At 53.5% G+C, this 20,150-nt stretch overlaps 1 protein-coding gene across 1 annotated transcript in view; it reads left to right on the plus strand.

Annotated features, from left to right (window-relative positions):
* The window catches only part of PLCG2 (phospholipase C gamma 2), a 134,757-nt gene that overhangs the window by 79,148 nt on the left and 35,459 nt on the right, over positions 1-20,150 (plus strand). Inside the window, exons 11-21 of the mRNA XM_075995816.1 lie at positions 245-363; positions 2,513-2,598; positions 4,144-4,264; positions 6,778-6,946; positions 8,857-8,961; positions 10,001-10,090; positions 11,071-11,246; positions 12,503-12,703; positions 14,424-14,543; positions 18,364-18,544; positions 20,007-20,078. Coding sequence (XP_075851931.1) covers positions 245-363; positions 2,513-2,598; positions 4,144-4,264; positions 6,778-6,946; positions 8,857-8,961; positions 10,001-10,090; positions 11,071-11,246; positions 12,503-12,703; positions 14,424-14,543; positions 18,364-18,544; positions 20,007-20,078 — 1,440 coding nt within the window. The remainder of the gene's footprint in view (positions 1-244; positions 364-2,512; positions 2,599-4,143; positions 4,265-6,777; positions 6,947-8,856; positions 8,962-10,000; positions 10,091-11,070; positions 11,247-12,502; positions 12,704-14,423; positions 14,544-18,363; positions 18,545-20,006; positions 20,079-20,150) is intronic.

Consider the following 20,150-nt stretch of genomic DNA (forward strand, 5'->3'; position numbering starts at 1 on the left):
AAAAAAAAAAGTAAAGAAAAGGAGAAGGGAGAATGTTGTCTAGGTCATTGAGACGTGGGGCCGGTGCAGCCGGGGGCGGGCGGAGCCTTCTGCACTGGGGACCTGGATCCCTGAGGTCTGGGGACCGTCCCGGTTTCACGCAGCAGAGATGCTGTCTCCCCGGGTGGGCGCGGGTCGGAAACAGGCGAACACTGTCCCCTGCCGTCGACCTGAGGGATCCGGTCTTTGTGTCTGGCTCTTTTAGTTCCTCACCTATCTGTTTTCACGAGAGAACAGCATCTGGGACGAGAAGCACGACGCGGTGGACATGCAGAACATGAACAACCCGCTGTCCCACTACTGGATCTCCTCCTCGCACAACACGTGAGTCGGCGCGCCGGCGCGGGTCAGGCGGCACAGACTGCGGGCGGTGAGGCGGCCGCCCCAGCCGGGCCGTGTGACGTGGGCGGAGAGCGCAGCGCCGCGTTTCTCGGACCGGAGTCCAGAGAAGCTTCTGGGACCGGTGGGGGAACGTACCTCCCTTTCCCGGTTGGCCTTGGAATAATGATCCCTTTTCTGCGGCCCCTGTAGAGCCTGTCAGCAGACCCAGTTTGTGGTGGGTTTGAGCGTCTCACAGTGACCCACACGGCGAAGCAGTTCAGTGAGTCACTGAGCTGACGGTTACAGAGAGTCTGGGCCAGACCCCGTGCCTGGTGGGTGCTGGGGACACGGCAGCGAACAGGCGGGGACCCCATTCTCCTGTGCAAGGCCTCCCTTGCATGTTAGCTATGGACAGGAGTCAGGGAGGGGAGAGCAGGCGGTAAGGTAAGGGGGAGCGTTTCAGATGGAGGAACAGCATGTGCAAAGGTCCTGGGGCAGGAGCAGTTGGTTAAGGCCGTAGTGTAGAATCTTGGGGGAGTGGTGTCAGGAGAGGAGGCTCGTTGGGGCCAGCTTGAGCAGGATCTTAGAAGTCATAGGGAGGGCAGTGGGGAGAAACTAGTGGCTTTTTGTGTTTGTTTTGAGACAGGGTCTCACTCTGTCACCCAGACTGGAGTGCAGTGGCATGATCATAGCTCACTGCAGCCTTGAACTCCTTGGCTCAAGCCATCCTCCTGCCTCAGCCTCCCGAGTAGCTGGTACTACAGGGATGTACCACCATGCCTGGCTAATTTATTTTTATTTTTAAAATGTTTTTGTAGAGGTGGGGTCTCACTATATTGCCCAGGCTGGTCTTGAACGCTGGTGTGAAGCCCCATCCTCCTGCCTCAGCCTCCCAAAGTGCTGGGATTGTAGGTGTGAGCCACGGCACCCTGCCTGCTATGATGGCTTATTAACCAGAGAGTGACTTGTTCAAATTGACCTCCATGGGTGATGACCATGACAGCAAAAATGACAGTACGTTGGAGGTGAGAAGGGATGCTGCACCGAAGTCCCAGTGTTGAGTCTGCCTGAGACAGTGAGGGGTGATCCCCTTGGGTCACAGGCACATGGCGAGCTGTGGGTTGGGTCCTTCCCCAGTGTCATCTGACAAAAGGCCCTTAGGATGTCACGGGCATTTAGGGAGGTAATGTCCTTTTCAAGGGCAAATTGATCCCATGGTTCTCTCTTCCCCACCATGCCCACTGTTGTAAGAGTTTGTGTCTTGGGGCCCGGTGCAGTGGCTCACGCCTGTCATCCTAGCACTCTGGGAGGCCGAGGCGGGAGAATCGTTCAAGGTCAGGAGTTCGAGACCAGCCTGAGCAAGAGTGAGACCCCGTCTCTACTAAAAATAGAAAGAAATTAATCGGCCAACTGAAAATATATAGAAAAAATTAGCCGGGCATGGTGGCGCGTGCCTGTAGTCCCGGCTACTCGGGAGGCTGAGGCAGGAGGATCGCTTGAGCCCAGGAGTTTGAGGTTGCTGTGAGCTAGGCTGATGCCACGGCACTGACTCTAGCCTGGGCAACAGAGTGAGACTCTGTCTCAAAAAAAAAAAAAAAAAAGAAGAGTTTGTGTCTTAGAATAGTGAATTCTACCACACCTAGAAGACAGTTGAGGGACATAAACTCTTAAAACAGTGGTTAGGAATGTGCATAAAAACGTAAGCATTTTTACGGCAGTTTGGGTGGCTGCGGTTCATGGCATAACACGTTCTGCCGGGAGCCGCTGACACCTGTCCCGTGCCCGGCCGCGAGCCTGCTGTGCAAACGGGGGCCCGGCTCCGTCTCCACCGAGGGCTGGCCGGTGGCCGTGGGGACCTGTCAGCTCGTCCTGTGTCCTCCTCCCTCCTGATGCCCTGCGACCCGGTTCTCCCAGAAAGAACGCTCTGTCCCCTCCCTGCGCTTGTTCTGCCGAGGCGGTGACATCCGTGTCCCGCTGCAGTGGCCTGGGTCCGGGGCCCGCGATGAAGAGCGTGGCCGCGTGACTGTGTGCGTCTGCACTAGCTCCTTCTAGACGGGAGGACTAAGGACCTGGGGGCTCGGGCCGAGAAGTTCCCCGAGGTGCAGCCCCTCCTGCCCCCTCCCCACACAGCCACCTGCCTCTTCTCCTTCAGGTACCTCACCGGCGACCAACTGCGCAGCGAGTCGTCCCCCGAGGCCTACGTCCGCTGCCTGCGCATGGGCTGCCGCTGCATCGAGCGTGAGTGCCACCCTCCCGGGAGACACGGCCCGGCCAGGCTGAGCCAAGCCAGCCGCGCGCTTGCTCCATGCTTGCTTTCACGCCGTAAAAATTGTCTAACGGACGGGATTATTTATTTCCGTGTTTATGGGGTTTCGATGCCTGTGCGCGTGGTGTGATGACCAAATCAGGGCGATCAGCATATGCATCCCCTGGAACGCGCCCCTTTTCTTTGTGGCGGGGACGTGCAAGATTGCACCCCCCCACCCCCACCCTGGCGGTTCTGAGACGGGGGGGTGGCCCTCACTGTCGGCTGGAATCACCCCCTGTGCGGCAGGGCTCCAGGGCTTGCTCTTCCTGCCTCTCAGTGTCACTCCCGTCCTGTGACCGTCCCCTCCCAGCCCCGTCTCTGGTGGCCACTGTTGTATTATTCACTCCTTCCTCTAGAGCAACTGTTTTAGATTCTGCTGCTTGTTGGCCTTAAAGTCCGAATGGTGGGGACGGGTGGGACAAGCTGGGGGGGGACCCAGGTGACCATAGCATCTGCAGTGAGGGCTGTGGCTGAGGATGCTTGCCCGGAAGGCAGTGGTCCCCAAGACAAGGAGTGGTGTCTGGGGCCCAACCCGGTGGGAGCCACCGAGCCTGGGTCAGCGGCTTTGGGCTTCTAGAAAGTGTCCTGATGTGGAGGGAGACTGGGAGGCCAGTGGCAAAGCTTTGTCCTCATCTGTCCTCCCCCGGTGTCCTCCCAGGCTGGTGTTTGAAGAAGGCAGACAGATGCCCCCCTGGTTCCTGGGCACAGACAGGTGCCCCACGTCACCTGTGCTGGGGGGGTTTGTGAGCAGCCATGAAAATGTTGGGCAGCTATGGGCCAGGCACCTGTGACCTGGCAGATGGCAGAGGCCCGTCTGTCTCCCTCCTTCCTTCTCGCCCCCTCCCTGGGCCTTTCCCTCCTGGCCTCACTCTCTCACCAGAGGCGCCTTAGGTGCATTTGGTTGAGAAAAGTCACAAGCTTCAGGCTCATGCCGGTGTCAGAGTCTAGTCGCAGTTACGCGGGGGACCCCCCTAGCCCATGCTCTTTCTCCCCTGTGAAAAGCTAAGGCTCGAACCGCCGGCGCCCGCTCCGTCCAGGGCCCGAAAGGATGGGGGCCACTGCCCTGCCGCGTGATCTATGTCTGTATCAGTATTTTACTGTGACCCTTGACCGATACACTTGCCTTTGCTCCGTATTGTTTCCACTGGCAGAAAAGGCCGGTCTGGGGTTTAAACGGGTGAAATCAGGAAATAAAGCACATTATAAATATCTTCCTTTAAATAAAAGCGTCGAGACTAGCTTCTCCCGGACAAATGCGTTTCAGCACGTAAGCACACAGGCTAGCCCCACGTGCACAGGTGGACCCCTGTCCTCGTGACGGTGGCCCTCGGTGTAATTGTGGCGTCCGGGCCTCTCTGACATCCCGGTCCCTGGACTGGCGTGGGGGCTGGGAGGCAGTGGCCCCTGGCCGAGCGGCGTGTGTGCCGCCAGCGGCCACACGTGGTGTTAAGGCTTGCCTCGGTGTCTCCCCTTAGTGGACTGCTGGGACGGGCCCGACGGGAAGCCTGTCATCTACCACGGCTGGACGCGGACCACCAAGATCAAGTTTGACGACGTCGTGCAGGCCATCAAGGACCACGCCTTCGTCACCTCCAGGTCGGTTGGGTGGTTTCTGGGTGGCCTGCGCCTTTAAGGGGAAGGCAGCTAGGGTCGGGTGGGCAGACGGACGGACAGACAGACAGACACACAGACGTATACATGCACGCAGTACCCAGAGGGCCTGGCCCCCATCCTGGCCAAGGTCATGGCCAGTGGGTCCTCAGTGGGGTGCTGGCGCCCCCTGCAGGCCAAGAGGGCCACTGGCTCTGGCGGGGACCCCCCCACCCCCCTGCACCCCCCCCACCCCCCCGCCATGGCTGCCCAGTGCCCCCCGCCCCCGCCCACCTCCCCATCCCAGCCTGGCCCCGCTTTCAGAACCTGCCAAGAGAGAATAGTTAAAATTTCCTTTCGACACTAATTCCTTCTTTTCTTCCCAGTATCCCAGGTCTGGTTCTGCAGGTGAAACCAGTGGTGGTGGTGGTGGGGGGAGGAATTCATATTTCTGGGGCGCCCCCTGGGACCAGGCTCTGTGCTAGGCTCTTTGCACACGTGATCATGTCGATTCTCTGCCACAAAGTGAGCAAATGGTTGTCCACATTTAACAGATGAATAAACTGAGGCACAGAGAGATTCAGCGGGGAAGTGCCAACGTTTAGGTTGGTCTCTAGGACTTCTGGCCCCAGGTCTAATCCTTTTGTGTCTCACCTGCAGACCTCAGTCTAGGCTGGAGGTCTCTAAAATTTTTCTGTAAGGGGCCAGGTAGAAATGTTTTAGGCTTTGTGGGCTGTGAAGTCTCTGCTGCAGCTACTCAGCCCAGTTGCTGTAATGCAAACCCCGCCACGACAAGATGCAAACGAATAGGCGTGGCCGCGTCCCAGAAAAACCCGAATGTCAAGCATCGATGGCGGGCCAGTCTGGGTGTGCAGACCAGCGTTTGCTGACTCCCCGTCTAGGCTCTTTATAATTTCTTTCTTTCTTTCTTTCTTTTTTGAGACAGAGTCTCACTTTGTTGTCCAGTCTAGAGTGAGTGCCGTGGCATCAGCCTAGCTCACAGCAGCCTCAAACACCTGGGCTCAAGGCATCCTCCTGTGTCAGCCTCCCGAGTAGCTGGGACTACAGGCATGCGCCACCATGCCCGGCTAATTTTTTCTATATATATCTTAGTTGGCCAATTAATTTCTTTCTATTTATAGTAGACACAGGGTCTTGCTCTTGCTCAGGCTGGTCTTGAACTCCTGACCTCGAGCAATCTGCCCACCCGGGCCTCCCAGAGAGCTAGGATGACAGGCGTGAGCCACCGCGCCCGGCCTCTTTGTAATTTCTGAGAGCCGGCAAGAGGTCTTCTGCAGCCTGGATGGAAGGGCAGTGTCCTTGTAGTCACTCCTGGTGTGGAATAGCAGTTGCAAGCACGTATTCTGGAGTCCCTTAGAGCACTTTTGCAGTCACTCAGGGACGTGCCCACACGGGTGGGAGACCGGAGTCGCCCACGGCGCGCCCACGTGGCGTGGCTGGGGCCGAGCAGCCCGTGCGGGGCTCTGCCGCCTGGTCTCAGCTTTCGAGCTGCAAACGAGAGTCCTTTCCACCTTCTGCTCAGTGCCACGTTTTTCGTGCTTCTGTGCTTTTCGTTGGTGGCTTTGCTGTCTGAAATGGCCCCCAGCACGGTGCCGAGGGGGCGTCTAAGGTTCCTGAGCCCAGAAGGCTGCGGCGTGCCTTGTGGGGAAAGGGCACGTGGCAGCCACGCTTTTCCAAGCGTGGGTTCAGGGTTAACGAACCAACAGTGTATACTAATAAGGTGTCTTTAACCAGAAACTCACGCGAAACAAGGTCATGTACCGATCGGTTGATGAGAAGGTTGTGACCGGAGGCTCAAAAGACCCCAACCCTGTATCTCCCCTGAGGAGCAATGGCTCGGGTGTTTGCTGGTCACCACTTTATGGGTGCGCAACTCAGATAACGAGACTTGACCGTAGGTAGTGCACATACACATGATGTATAAACACACACACCATATATAAATACACATGCACACACATAAAATAACACATACATGAGTGCATGCATACATGTACACATATAAATGCACATAAATCATATGTGAATATATAAAACCAATATACTTTATGAATATAAGAAATAAATATATTAAAACAGGTGCACGCATGAAAAACGTTAACATTGGCGACTCTCGGTGAACCATGCACAGGTGCTCAATGTACAGTCTTTCCATCTTTTCTGTAGGTTTGGAATTACAAAAACAAAAAGCCCCTAATTTTTTTTTTTAAGTTTAAAGCTGGGAGTGGATGGGAAGAAAAGTATTGAGAGAAATCACGCTCTGGGGCTTGGGGCAGCCTGAGTCAGGTGGAAGCTGTTCTGAGTCCCGGGGCTCGTCTGCCCTCCCCGTCCCAGGACGAGGTCTGCTCCGGCAGGGAGGGGGCAGGCATGATGGAGTGTGTCCCCTGGGCAGTGTCTGGTGTCCTCCACCCACCCACCCCCGGCCACTGGGGCTGCCCGGGCAGATGCGGAGGGCGCCCGCTCCCCTCGCCGAGCCGCCCGGCCTCTTCCATCTGCAGCTTCCCGGTGATCCTGTCCATAGAGGAGCACTGCAGCGTGGAGCAGCAGCGCCACATGGCCAAGACCTTCAAGGAGGTGCTTGGCGACCTGCTGCTGACAAAGCCCACGGAGGTCAGCGCCGACCAGCTGCCCTCGCCCAGCCAGCTGCGCGACAAGATCATCATCAAGGTGGGTCACCTCAGGCGCTGCCTTTTGTGGTCCGGGGAGTCCCGTGGCTCAGCGCTGGGGCTCCGGGTCCCACTGCTCCCCTCTTACCAGCCCCGGCGGCACCCTGGGGGAAACTCATTTAACTTCTTGGGGTGCCTGTGTCCTCACCAGTCTCGGGGACCATACTGGAGCCCGCCTGCTTAGCTTGCCCAGGAGCATGGCGTGGAGGAAGGCGTGCAAAGTGCTTGGAGCTATGCCTGTCCCACATGTCCCCAAGGTTCTTTGGCAAACTGTCCCCAAGTCCCTGAGTCGGCCCCGTGCAAGGTGTTGGAGACGTTCTTGCCCTCAGGAGCTCCCGGCCGAGCATGGGAGGTGGGCAGCTGCTGACAAAGGCTGTGATGAGGCCATGGGCTGGTGTCCCACATGCGCTGGGGGAGGGATGAGTGAATTGTGTCTGTGCTCAGGGATGCCAGGGTGACATTTGGGTATTTGTGTTATTAGGCTAAAGACACCAGATACACATTTGGCTATTTGTATTATTAGGATAAAGAGACCAGATACGCAGTGGGTTAAAGCATATGAGAGTTTATTTCTTCCCGGTATGGGGAAGAATCTTCCAGAAGTTTTGAGCTCTGGCCCACAGATTGATTCAGGCACCCACGGTCTTCATATCCTGCTCTGCTGTTGCCCAGGGCAGGGTTTTCAACTGGGGTTTCACGGACCCCAAAGAATCTATGGTTAGAATTCAGGGGGTCATGTGAACTTCAGTGGGGAAAAGAATTATGTCTTTATTTTTATTAGCCTGTACATAAAACTTCACATTTTCCTTCCGTTATGAACATTGGCAACAAGCCACTTGGGGCTTTGTCACCAGGAGAAGTCACGGGTATTTTCATACCACGTTTGTCGCCGTTGCAGATATTTCAGAATAATGTTCTGCCTGACACTGCTCTGGAATTATGGAGGTTATTAGATCCGCCTCTAGATCTTATTTAAGATGTTAATACAGAAGGACATGTATTTAGTGTATTGCAAATGTATTTTATTTAATATCTTAATAATTGTATTTCAACGTGATTGGTGTCCCTTATAATGTTATGCATTATTAACACTCTAAGAAAGGGGGTCTGTAGTCCTCCCCGGCTTCCAGAGGGGCCCGTGGCACAGAAATGGGGAGGACCGTCCGCTCTAGGGCCCTGTCCCTGTCTGTGTGGCGAGGTCTTGCACACACCCAAGTTCCAGCTCACAGGAAGCGAAATGCAAGGGCACCCAGCACAAATGCAAGGGCGCCCGGCACAGATGCAAGGGCGCCCGGCACAGATGCAAGGGCGCCCGGCACAGATGCAAGGGCGCCCGGCACAGATGCAAGGGCGCCCGGCACAGATGCAAGGGCGCCCGGCACAGATGCAAGGGCGCCCGGCACAACGCCGCTGTGGAGGCTGCCTTTCCCTATACGCTGGACAGTGCCAGGCACACGGGCCTGTCCATTCAGCAAATACTTACTGAGCACTTACTAGCTGCCAGGTGCTTCCAAGTGTTGTCCTAGCACGGGAGACTCGACAGGGAGCCAGACAAAATCCCTGTCCTCCTGGGGCTTAAATTCTATTAATAGCAAGGAAGACCGACAAACAGACACATGTCGGGGCAAGAATACAGAAAAATAAAGCAGTCCTGGGGCTAGAGAGTGGCAGGGACGGGAAGGGGATGAGGGATGTTTCTAGATCAAGTGGCAAGGAAAGCTCCTCTGGGGGTAGAGCTGAGTGTGGAGCGAGAGAAGCCCGGCAGAGACGACAGGCCGTGCAAAGGCCCTGGGGTGGGACGCTGCAGGTGAGCGCTCGCTGGCCAGCTGATGGGGGCGGGTGCTTGCCGGCCTGGAGACCTACACTTGGATCTCGAGGGAGACCGGCTGTGTGGATTTTTTTCCTCCTCAGCATAAGAAGCTGGGCCCCCGAGGTGACGTGGATGTCAACGTGGAGGACAAGAAGGACGAACACAAGCAACAGGGGGAACTGTACATGTGGGATTCCATCGACCAGGTGGGCCCGGGCCCCTCCTCCCACCTGCTGTGGCCACCGGCCCTGCTGGAGGGCTCTGAGAACGTTCCCGTCTTACTCCCGTTTTGAGCCGAGTGCATTTTTGCCAAGGGAGTTTATCTTCATACTTAAACCTCGTTTTTCTTTTGCATTTTTAATGTATTTTGGGAAATAATTTTATATTCAATATAAGATGTATTCACAGAAACAAACAGTGCAGAGAATCCCCATATACCCTTGCCCAGCTTCCCCTAATTAATATCCTGGATAACACAGTATAATTATCATAATCAGGAAATCGCCATTGGCACGGTGCTAGTAACTAACTTACAGACTTTATCCCAGTGTTACTCCTTTGTCCACTCAGGTCCTTTATCTGGCCCAGGATCCAGGCCAGGCTGCCATAATGCATTTCCTTGCCCTCACTCCCTCCTGCCTTCCGATCCGGGATCGCTCCACCGGAAACCTTATTTCCAAGCTCCGACGCCGTGTCTGAGATCCCGTAACCTAACGTGTAAATCCATTTGAGCGTATTTTTACACGTCTGCTCTTGCACCCTAGATGTAAACATAAAATATGGCACTATCAAGTAAAGAATTAAGTCACGAGTAAATGTTGAAGGTAAAGTCTTTAGACTAACTGGCAAAAAAAAAAAAAAAAAAAAAAAAAAAAAATTCCTGGAAGTCTTGAAAAGTAGATGAAATAGGAAAAGGTAGTCGTGAAGGTGCATACAACAATGCCATCACTTACAGAGGCTGCAGATGAAATGAATATGCAACAGAAATCAGATATTAAGTTGCATCGTTGTGTCTATTTGAAAAGTCCAAAAAATGCCCCAAGAAGCCAAAAATGAATCTATGTTTTAAAAAAAGAAATATCTCGAATGGGATCCAAGTCAGTGAAACCACCGTAATTGTCCATGAAGCTGGGAAAGGCAAAGCCCTAGTGGATGTTGGGGTGACGCCAGGCAGGGACCCCCCCCAGCTGCAGAGCTGAGGGGGTGGAGACCTCGGGGAGGACTAATACCTGTTTCGCTTTCTAGAAGTGGACTCGGCACTACTGCGCCATCGCCGACGCCAAGCTGTCCTTCAGCGACGACATTGAACAGACTGTGGAGGAGGAGACGCCCCAGGTAGGGGGAGGCCCGGCTGCTCTTGCCCTCCTGAGCCCGCTGGTCCTTGGAGAGGCCCCCTGGTGGCCTCCTTCCTGTGTGGCTTCCCTTATCCCGCATCTGTTGCCATGGGAATCCTCAGCTCTAAGGAGCCACCACTCTGGGTACCAGGGCCTGGCTGGCTCCTCTCTGATTGGCTGGCCGGCCCAGGTGCTTAACCAATAAGGTTTGGGAGCACGTTCCTGCTCTCTGGAGGGCCTGATTGGGCTGAGATGGAGGTGTCTGGGATACCTGGCGGGAGGATGGGGGTATTGGGCTGCTCTGTCTAGCCCCACGCTCCAGCCTGGTCCCAGGCTTCCCTGCCCTCGCCCCTTCCCCTTTGGCTGCTGGCCACCTCTCCTACTTTTTCTTTGAGACAGAGTCTCACTCTGTTGCCCAGGCTAGAGTGAGTGCCGTGGCGTCAGCCTAGCTCACAGCAACCTCCAACTCCTGGGCTCAAGCGATCCTCCTGCCTCAGCCTCCCAGGTAGCTGGGACTACAGGCATGAGATACCATGCCCGGCTAATTTTTTCTATTTTTTGTTGTTTGGCCAATTTCTTTCTATTTATAGTAGGGATGAGGTCTTGCTCTTGCTCAGGCTGGTCTCAAATTCCTGAGCTCATGTGATCCTCCTGCCTCGGCCTCCAGAGTGCTAGGATTACAGGTGTGAGCCACCGCGCCCGGCCTCCTGCTGTTTCTTGAGTGCGGTCCCCCTGGCATCCTGGCTCTCAGGATTCCTGTAGGACATAATTAAGGGCTCTCCTGGGGACCTCTTACCCCATGGTGGGTCTGGACCCCAGGAGGCCCCACACATGGGGCTGGCAGGCTGGGAGAGGGGAGCAGGGGCCGAGGCCACCCTCTCTGTGCCACCCAGTGCCCAGTCGGGGGGAGGCAGACTGTGATGTGATGCCGGGGTCTGGTCCAGGAGGCTTTCAGAACGCCCTCCTCTCTTTGCGGCCCAGGACATACCCCCGACAGAGCTGCACTTTGGGGAGAAATGGTTCCACAAGAAGGTAGAGAAGAGGACGAGTGCTGAGAAGCTGCTGCAGGAATACTGCACCGAGACGGGGGGCAAGGACGGCACCTTCCTGGTGCGGGAGAGCGAGACCTTCCCCAACGACTACACCCTGTCCTTCTGGTAACGCCCCCCGCCCGGGCCCCGCCCGCCTTCCCCTCGGAGCTGGCCACGTGGGGCGGTGTGGCCAGTGGCTCTCGCTCAGGCCGGGACTGGTGCGAGGCCAGCGAGATGCCCACCCGGGTGCCAAGGCACCAACATTCTCTGTCGTCAGGGTCATGACATCCCAATGCGTTATTTTAGAAAGCCAAAAAGAATGCAAAAAAAAAAAAAAATCTGTGATGAACAAAATATCAACACGTTAAACAAAGACAGGATCTGCCCGTGTACTTAGGCGAGGTGGGGTCACTCCCATGCCCCTAATCCCACGCCCGGAGCGGGCAGTGTGACCCTGGACTGTTCGCCCAGCCTCCTAGCATCTCGGTGTCCTCGGCCGTGCAATGAGGATCGCAGGGGTGGCCTTATGAATCCGTCACCGGGGTGTGGTGGGGTGAGCTTGCTCACGCTCTCGTCCCCTCCTGCATCGGCCCTCGCGCACTGAAAGATATTTATTCAGCACTTGCTGTGTGCCAGGCACGGCCATTTCACAGGGAACAGACAACGTCCCTGTCCTCCTGGGGATAGGAGGCTTTTGAGGGAGAAGGGCGACAATATAGCAACTCTAGAAATGACGCGTCATCGTAGCTGTGACGAATGCAGGGGGGAACAGGCGAGGCACCGCGGGATCTAGCGTGGGTGGGGGGATTTATGAAAGTCTGGGGGAGGCGTCTGTCGCGGTGGCGTGGGGCGGTCAGGGAAACTTCCTCAAAGTGGATGAGACCTGAAGGGTACACGCTGCCATGCTAATGACACAGATTGCAGCGGCAGCTGCCACCTGGGTGACGCCCGCGTGTGCCAGGCGGCAGCCCAGACGTGTGTTGTGTGTGATCTTGGTGACTCTTGAGGACGCCTCCGTGGCAGGGACGCCGTCGTTCTCCTTGGTGGGCTCCGAGGCTCGGGCAGGACGCAGCACCTGCTCAAGGCCGCTTAGCTCATAGGTGGCGGAGCTGGGATTTGAATCCAGGCTTCTGGCTCGAGAGGACTTATGTAGGTTACGGGGGCACCGGGTGGGGAAATACGCGGAATGTTCTGGAATCGGGGCTGCAGGGCCAGCCTGTGCTAAAGCGCTGGGTCTGCTCTCAGAGGAGAGGGAAGGCTGTGTGGCCGAGCACCGGGTCCGCCCGCCGGGGCCCGGCTGCAGCGCTGGGCTGGCCTGTGTTGGCCGCCCGGGCGCTGGCCTGGCGCTGACGCCGTCCCCGTCCCTGTCCCTGTCCCCGCAGGCGCTCGGGCCGGGTCCAGCACTGCCGGATCCGCTCCACCATGGAGGGCGGGGCCCTGAAGTACTACCTGACTGACAACCTCACCTTCTCCAGCATCTACGCCCTGGTCCAGCACTACCGAGAGACGCACCTGCGCTGCGCCGAGTTCGAGCTGCGGCTCACCGACCCCGTGCCCAACCCCAGCCCCCACGAGTCCAAGCCGTACGCTCCTGGGTCTAGTGGGGGCAGGGGGCCGTGCGGGGCGACTTCCCCGCTGGAAAAGCCAGCCCGGGGCTCTGCTGGGCCCCGACCCCTCACCCCCTCACCCCGGCCCACCGGGTCTCAACGTCGCCCTGGGTCTCCCCTTTCCAAATCCCTGTCACCCATTACCCGTGACCTGTTTTCTCTCTTCTTATCTTTCCTCCCCTAACCCTCCTCCCCTCCCTCCTCCCTGCCCGCCTCCCTCCTCCTCCTCCTCCTCCTCCCCTCCCTCCTCCCTCCTCGTCTCCCTTCTCCCTCCTCTTCACCCTCCTCTCTCTCCTTTCCCTCCTCTCCCTCTTCTCTCCTTCTCTGCCTCCTCTCCCTCCTTCATCTTCTCCCTCCTATCCCTCTTCCCTTCTCTCCCTCCTCCTCTCCCTCCTCTCCCTCTTCTGTCTTTCCCTCCTCCTCTCCCTCTTCCCTCCTCCTCTCTCTTCTCCTCCTCTCCCTTCTCCTCCCTCCTCTCTCCTCCCCCACTTCCCCCTCCTCTCTCCTCCTCCCCTCCCTCCTCCTCCCCTCCCCCCTCCTCCCCTCCCTCCTCCTCCCCTCCCCCCTCCTCCCCTCCCTCCTCCCTCCTCCTCTCCCTCCTTTCCTCTGCTGTATCTCCCTGGGCCTGAGGTCTTGGGCTTTGATTTTCAGAGGTTAATTCTGGCCCAGTGACAGCCTCCTGCTGTCAAAGCTCCTTCCTGATTGTTCTGAAAACAAGGAAGCAGTAATGTAAAGGTTTCTCCTTCATTTCTTTATCCAGTGAAGTGAGTATCAAGTTATGCTCTGCAAAGGGTCAGCAAATTCTAGAAATAAAGAAAAAAAACAAGTTTTGAGCAGAAGGCTGCTAAAATTCGCATTTCTGAGGCGGCTGTATACCTTACGGCAACCTTATTATTTTTTTTTTTAATTTTTGTCTATTTTCCTATGGATTGCCTTTTTTTAATTTATTTTTTATTTATTTATTTTTTTTGAGACAGAGTCTCGCTTTGTTGTCCAGGCTAGAGTGAGTGCCGTGGCATCAGCCTAGCTCACAGCAACCTCAAACTCCTGGGCTCGAACGATCCTTCTGCCTCAGCCTCCCGAGTAGCTGGGACTACAGGCATGAGCCACCATGCCCGGCTAATTTTTTTTTTTTATATATATATATATCAGTTGGCCAATTAATTTCTTTCTATTTATAGTAGAGACGGGGTCTCGCTCTTGCTCAGGCTGGTTTTGAACTCCTGACCTTGAGCAATCCGCCCGCCTCGGCCTCCCAAGAGCTAGGATTACAGGCGTGAGCCACCGCGCCCGGCCTGGATTGCCTTTTAAAACTTGCTATTTTACATCTCAAGAAATAACCAAAAGACAAGCAAAACCTCCCTAAAACTCCGTGCTGTGCTCCCTGCCGCAGACTTCCACGCGGCGGAGGCAGTGCCGCCCGGGAGGCTGGCCTTTCAGGCCGGGTGGGCGGCACAGCCGCGTCCATTTATTCTCTCGAGCTCCAAGCACACCCACTCTGTGTCCTGTGTCACTCTCCCCAGTCACCCTTCTGCAAGGTGTTTTTGGCCTGGGAAGCCCACGGCGTGACTGCTGCAGCTATTCCCGGGGCCCCATTCCAGGCGTCACTGGAGCCCATTATTTCGTCCTCTGTGGGTGGCCCCCTGATGGCCTGTCACCTGTCTCACCCGGCCCTTGTCCCTGGCTTGTGCCGCAGGTGGTACTATGACAGGCTGAGCCGGGGAGAAGCCGAGGACATGCTGATGAGGATCCCCCGGGACGGTGCCTTCCTGATCCGCAGGCGGGACGGCAGCGACTCCTTCGCCATCACCTTCAGGTGGGCACGGCCTGGGAGGTGCTGGCCCCGCCACCCCGGGGGCAGGCTCGGGAGGGGCAGGTGTGGAGCACCCAGGGGGAACTGCAGGCGGAGGCTCACCTGCCGCTGAGCATCAACGGTAACAGTAGAGGAAGCAGCCTGCACATGCTTAGCGCGGTCTGTGCCCGGCGACTTGCTGCGACACGCAGCCAGTGAGTGGCGGGGCCGGGACTCGGACCCAGACAGCCCGCATCTGAGATGTGACAGGTCGGGTTTCCTCCCATCTGCAGCTGCCGTGCGAGCATCTCTAGGACGGGTGGTTCTCTGCTTTCACCCCAAAGCATTGGGTTCGCCCCTCTTTCACCAAGACGGGGCTGGGAGGGTTCGGCCTCCATCCATGGTACCCTCCGCCCATGTCCCCTGCCCAGGTTCCCTGCGTGCTCTTGCGGTGGTGCCAGCCCCGTGCTGAGTCCTGCGCTGTGTCCAGACGCGGGGCTGCCCCCGGGGGCCGCGTCTGAATGAGTCGGTCAGCAAGGATAACTCCCCCACGTCCGCCAGCAGGGAAACTGAGTCCAGCACGGCGTTTCTCAGAGCACGCTGGTGTGCGGGCTGTTGCCATGGTGTCAGGACGCCGAGCTCCCCTGGCCTCCACCCACTCCACGCCTATTGGGGGCCCGAAGTCACTGTAACAAGAAAAAAGCCCTCCCTTCCCCCCACCCTGAGTGACCTAACAGGCGACAATCCTAACACTCGCCGTGAGACAGGGTTTGCAGATGCCGGTGCTAGGGATGAGGAAACTGAGGCTCGGAGAGGTTCCCAGGGGACGGAGCCAGAACTGACCCAGGCTCTTAACCTCGGCACCCCAGACCCCTCCTGCCCTGTGGAGCTCTTGTAAAAAGTTGTAAAATTAATTTGTAATTACGTAAATATTACAGGAATATATTCTATTTATAAAAAATTAAGACATGACAGTGAACGCCAAAGTCCCTGTTGTCCTTCTCCTGTCGGTAGAGATGTCCTGAGAGAAAGCACAGATTTCTGGTGTGTGTCTCCATCTAGATATTTAAAAAAACTGTGTTTCCAGATTTGCGAACCTATGGAAAATGGATAGTGCCATTTTACGTGTGGGTATTTTGTTCCATTTTTAAAAAACATACAAATGGGATCATTCTGCAACTTATTTCTCTACTCAGCAGTTTCTTTTATTTCCTCTCTTTTCTAAAAGGAATAAATATTTAACAAAATATCTCTGCAAAAATAAACCACCGAAACAGAAGTCTTCCAGCTTTTATTTTCTCAGGACTTTTGGGAGAAATGGTTTAACAGAAAACATTTTTTAAAACAATAAAAAATGTATCTCTTAATTTCTACTTGACCATTGTAAAAAAAAAAAAAAAAAAATGTATCTCTAAAGTGCAGAATTTTGGGATGATGAGTAGTATACCCACAGAAACTATGCCTCTAGATATTTTCCTAATCGATTGAATTGACAAATAAATTTTGTATATACCTATGTACAACATGATGTTTTGAAATATATAAAATGGCCAAATCGAGGTAACGTGTGCGTTACCTCATATACTTATTTTTTTTTGTGGTGAGAACACTTAAAATCTCTTTTAGCAATTTTCGAGAATACAATACACTGTTATTAACCATAGTCACTGTGTCGTACAGTAGATCTCTTGAACTTATTCTTCCTAACTGAGATTTTGTACCCTTTGACCAACATCTAACACTCCCGACCCTCCCAGACCCTGGTTACCACCATTCTACTCTCTGCTTCTGTGAGTTAAACTCTTTTTAGATTACACAAATAAGTGAGATGTAGTATAATTGTCTTTCTATGCCTGGCTTATTTCAGTTAGCATAATGTCCTCCAGGCTCATTCATATTGTTGCAAATGATAAGATTTCCTTCTTTTTTTAAGGCAAAATAGTATTCCATTGTGTATATAGAGCACAATTTCTTTATCATTCATCCAGGGATGGACACTTAGGTTGATTGCACATCTTGGCTATTGTGAATAGCGCTGCAGTGAACATGGGAGTGCAGATGTCTCTTTGAAATGCTGATTTCATTTCCTTTGGATGTGCACTCAGTACTGGGATTGCTGGATCTATTTTTGGTGGTTCTATTTTTGATTTTTTGAGGAACCTCCATATATTTTCCATAATAGCTGTACTAATTTACATTCCCACAAACAGTGTACAAGGTTTCCCTTTTTCCCATATCCTCATCAGCACTTATCTTTTTTTTTTTATAATATTCTATTAAGCGTAAATGATATCTCATTGTGGTTTTAATTTTTTATTTCTTTGATGATTGCTGATGTGGAACATTTTTTCATATACCTGTTGGCCATTTATCTATCTTCTGTTGAGAAATGTCTGTTCACATCCTTTGCCCCTTTTTAAATTGGGTTATTTATTTTCTTATTACTGAGTTGTTTGCGTTTCTTATATATTTCGGACATTAACCCCTTATCAAATGTTCAGTTCACAGATATTTTTTTCTATTCTATAGCTTGTCTCTTTGTTGATTAATTCCTAGGCTGTGCAGAAGATTTTTAGTTTAATGCAATCTCATTTGCCTATTTTTGCCTTTGTTGCCTGTGCTTTTGGGGTCATATCTGAAAAATCATCACCCAGACCAATGTCATGGAGCATATCCCGTGTTTTCTTCTAGTAGTTTTATAGTTTCAGGTCTTATGTTGAAGTCTTTAATCCATCTTGAGTTTACTTTTTGTATATGGTATGAGGTGAAGGTCTAATGTCATTCTTTAGAATTTCTTTTGAAATTCTTTTGAATATCATTTATCTAGTTTTCTCAACAATATTTATTGAAGAGACTTGTCATTTCCCCATGGCATATTCTTGACACTTAGACTGAACATCAGTTGACCATAAATGCATGGGTTTATTTCTGGGTTCTCTACTCTGTTCCATTGGTCTTTGTGTCTGCTTTTATGCCATTGCCATGCTGTTTTGATTAGTATAGCTTTATAGTATAGTTTGCAATAAGGTTGTGTGATGCTTCTAGCTGTGCTTTTTCTGCTCAAGATTGCTTTGGCTATTTGGGGGTAGATATTTATTTTTTTAGAAGACCCTCTTGGCTGTAAAGTTAGGATCAAAATATAATTTTCCAAATGTTTCTTTTCTTGCTGATAAAACCTAATAAGACTGAGGATTCTGTTCTGTTTTGGAGTTTTTCGTCCTTTTGTTTCAAATGGATGAAGAAATGAAAGACTCATTTCTTTTTTGAAAAAAAGAAAAGTCACTGTTTTGCTAATTGAGCCACTGAAGACAAGATTTAAGAATTTGGGGATGGAGTTTAGAATTCTGGAGAGGGGACTGGGAGACGCTTTCCATAAAGGACCACAGAGTCAACATTTTAGGGTTTGCAGGCCATATGGTCTTTGTTGCAACTATGCAACTCTGCTGTTGTAGTACAAAAACAGCCGCAGACTGTGTTATAAACAAATGAACAGTAGCTGTGTCTCTTAAGACTTTATTTACAAAGGTAGGTGTTGGGCCAAAAGTGGATCTAGGCCTCCAGGATGCTCCCAAAGTCAAGTTCTGTAGTTGGGAAGAAGGGTAAGGGGAGCTAGCTGTTGAGTCAGCAATATTTCTTCTGAGACACAGATTCTTCTAGATCTGTTTTGAGAAGACCCACATTATTTTTAACTCTGCCTTGTATGCCACAGGAGGGCCCACACCCTGTTTGTTTGCTCACTCCCCTAAGCGTGGATAACTAGGTTGTTTCTCATCAGTGGGGCTTGCAGAGCCATTGCCTGGCTGCCAGGACTTCCGCACGTCAACCCTGTGGTTTCCCCCACTAGGGCTCGGGGCAAGGTGAAGCATTGCCGCATCAACCGGGACGGCCGGCACTTCGTGCTGGGCACCTCCGCCTATTTTGAGAGCCTCGTGGAGCTCGTCAATTACTACGAGAAGCACGCCCTCTACCGGAAGATGAGGCTGCGCTACCCCGTGACCCCCGAGCTCCTGGAGCGCTACAACATGGTAGGTGGTTGACTGCCTGGTGACTTGGGGAGATATCTTGTCCGAGGTGATAGTTCATCGCTTTGATCATTCGGCAAACCTTTTTCGAGTACTTACCGTGTGTTTGATACTGCCCTGGGTCCCGGGGATGCAAAATTGGACACAACCGGCGAAGCCCCTGTCCTCGTGCTGCTTGTGGTCTAGGGCTGGGGACAGATGCTAGATGAGATTAAAATGATACCCATAGCATATAGTGACAAGTGCTAAGGAGGTAAACTGGGAAGGTGAACGAGTGGATGCAGAGTGATGGCGGAGGGTTCAGGGGGTGCAGGGGGATCTCGCGGAGAAGGAGGGAGACAGGCACCTGCCAGGAGGAAGAAGGGCCAGAGACCCTGAGCAGGGAAACTGCCTGGAGGTGCAGAGAGGAAGTCAGCGTGGCCAGAATGGAGCGAGCCAGGTGGGGTGGAACTAAATACAAATGGCGTCACCAGGGGGCTGCACCACTTGGGGCCTGGGAGGCCATCGTAATGTACTGGCTTTTTCTCTGAGCTGCTGGAGGATTCTGGGTGCAGGAGAGCTTTTGTGATTACTGTGTCTCAATTCCTGTAGCACAGATGCGTCCATTTATGGAAAAGAGATTTATTGTGCCCCAAGCGTGTGCCAGGAACCGTTGTGGAATCTGGGAGTACTGTGAACAAAGTCTGCCCTTGGGCAGTCTGGGTTCCGGAGAGGAGATATAGCAAACGTACAGTTACGTACACAAGGTGTTCTCAGGTTGCGTGAACTACAACTAAGCAGATGATACAGGGTGGGGTGAAAGGGTGGGTGCCGCCTTAAGCGGGTGAACATGTGAGCTGAAACCAGAAAACAGGAGTGACTCGGGCCTGGGGAGATGTGTAGGAAGAGGGGCCCTAGGTAGGGCAGTGCCCACGCGGAGGTGACACAAGGAACAGAAAGGCAGCTGAGAGAGGAGGGGAGCAGAGGGGTGGGGGTGGGTCTTGGCAGTGGTGTGCTGGCGAATGTTTAAACAGCTCTCTGGGGGAAAGGCCCTGGTTTGTGGCATTTGCCACTTTCCGTGGTGTAAACACTTCCACGGTGGCCAATTTCAAGCCACCAACGGGCTGTCGTGGATCATGGGGTGGAGTCAGGAGGAGACATACGGCAGAGGGCCTTTGCAAGCCGTGAGCTTATTACTCCCGCACGCTGTTGGATCTTAGGACTGCGCTTTTTCAAAGGAACACAGTGCCTGGCGTGCAGCAGGCCAGGATAGGGCCTTCTCTGATTTCGTGGTGGTTTCCAAGTTTGGGGGAACTTCTTTATGGCTTCTTACCATCTCTACCCACGAGCCACAGGAAAATTCTGTGAGGTTGCAACTCTTCTTCCAAAGGATAGCCAACCACAAGGAAGCCTGCATCCTTTTTATATGGAAGGGTTCTTCTAAGAGTGGGGCTTGCTCTATTTTTCTGTGTGTTTTTTCTTCCAGGAAAGAGATATAAACTCCCTCTATGACGTCAGCAGAATGTACGTGGACCCGAGTGAAATCAACCCTTCCATGGTAGGTGCCCGCCCTCCCATTCCTGCCGTCCCCTGGTCATTCGGTTGACGTGCATTCCATTGTCCCCTGCCT

The sequence above is a fragment of the Microcebus murinus genome, chromosome 20 (assembly GCF_040939455.1).
Source record: "Microcebus murinus isolate Inina chromosome 20, M.murinus_Inina_mat1.0, whole genome shotgun sequence".
Taxonomy (NCBI): Eukaryota; Metazoa; Chordata; class Mammalia; order Primates; family Cheirogaleidae; genus Microcebus; species Microcebus murinus.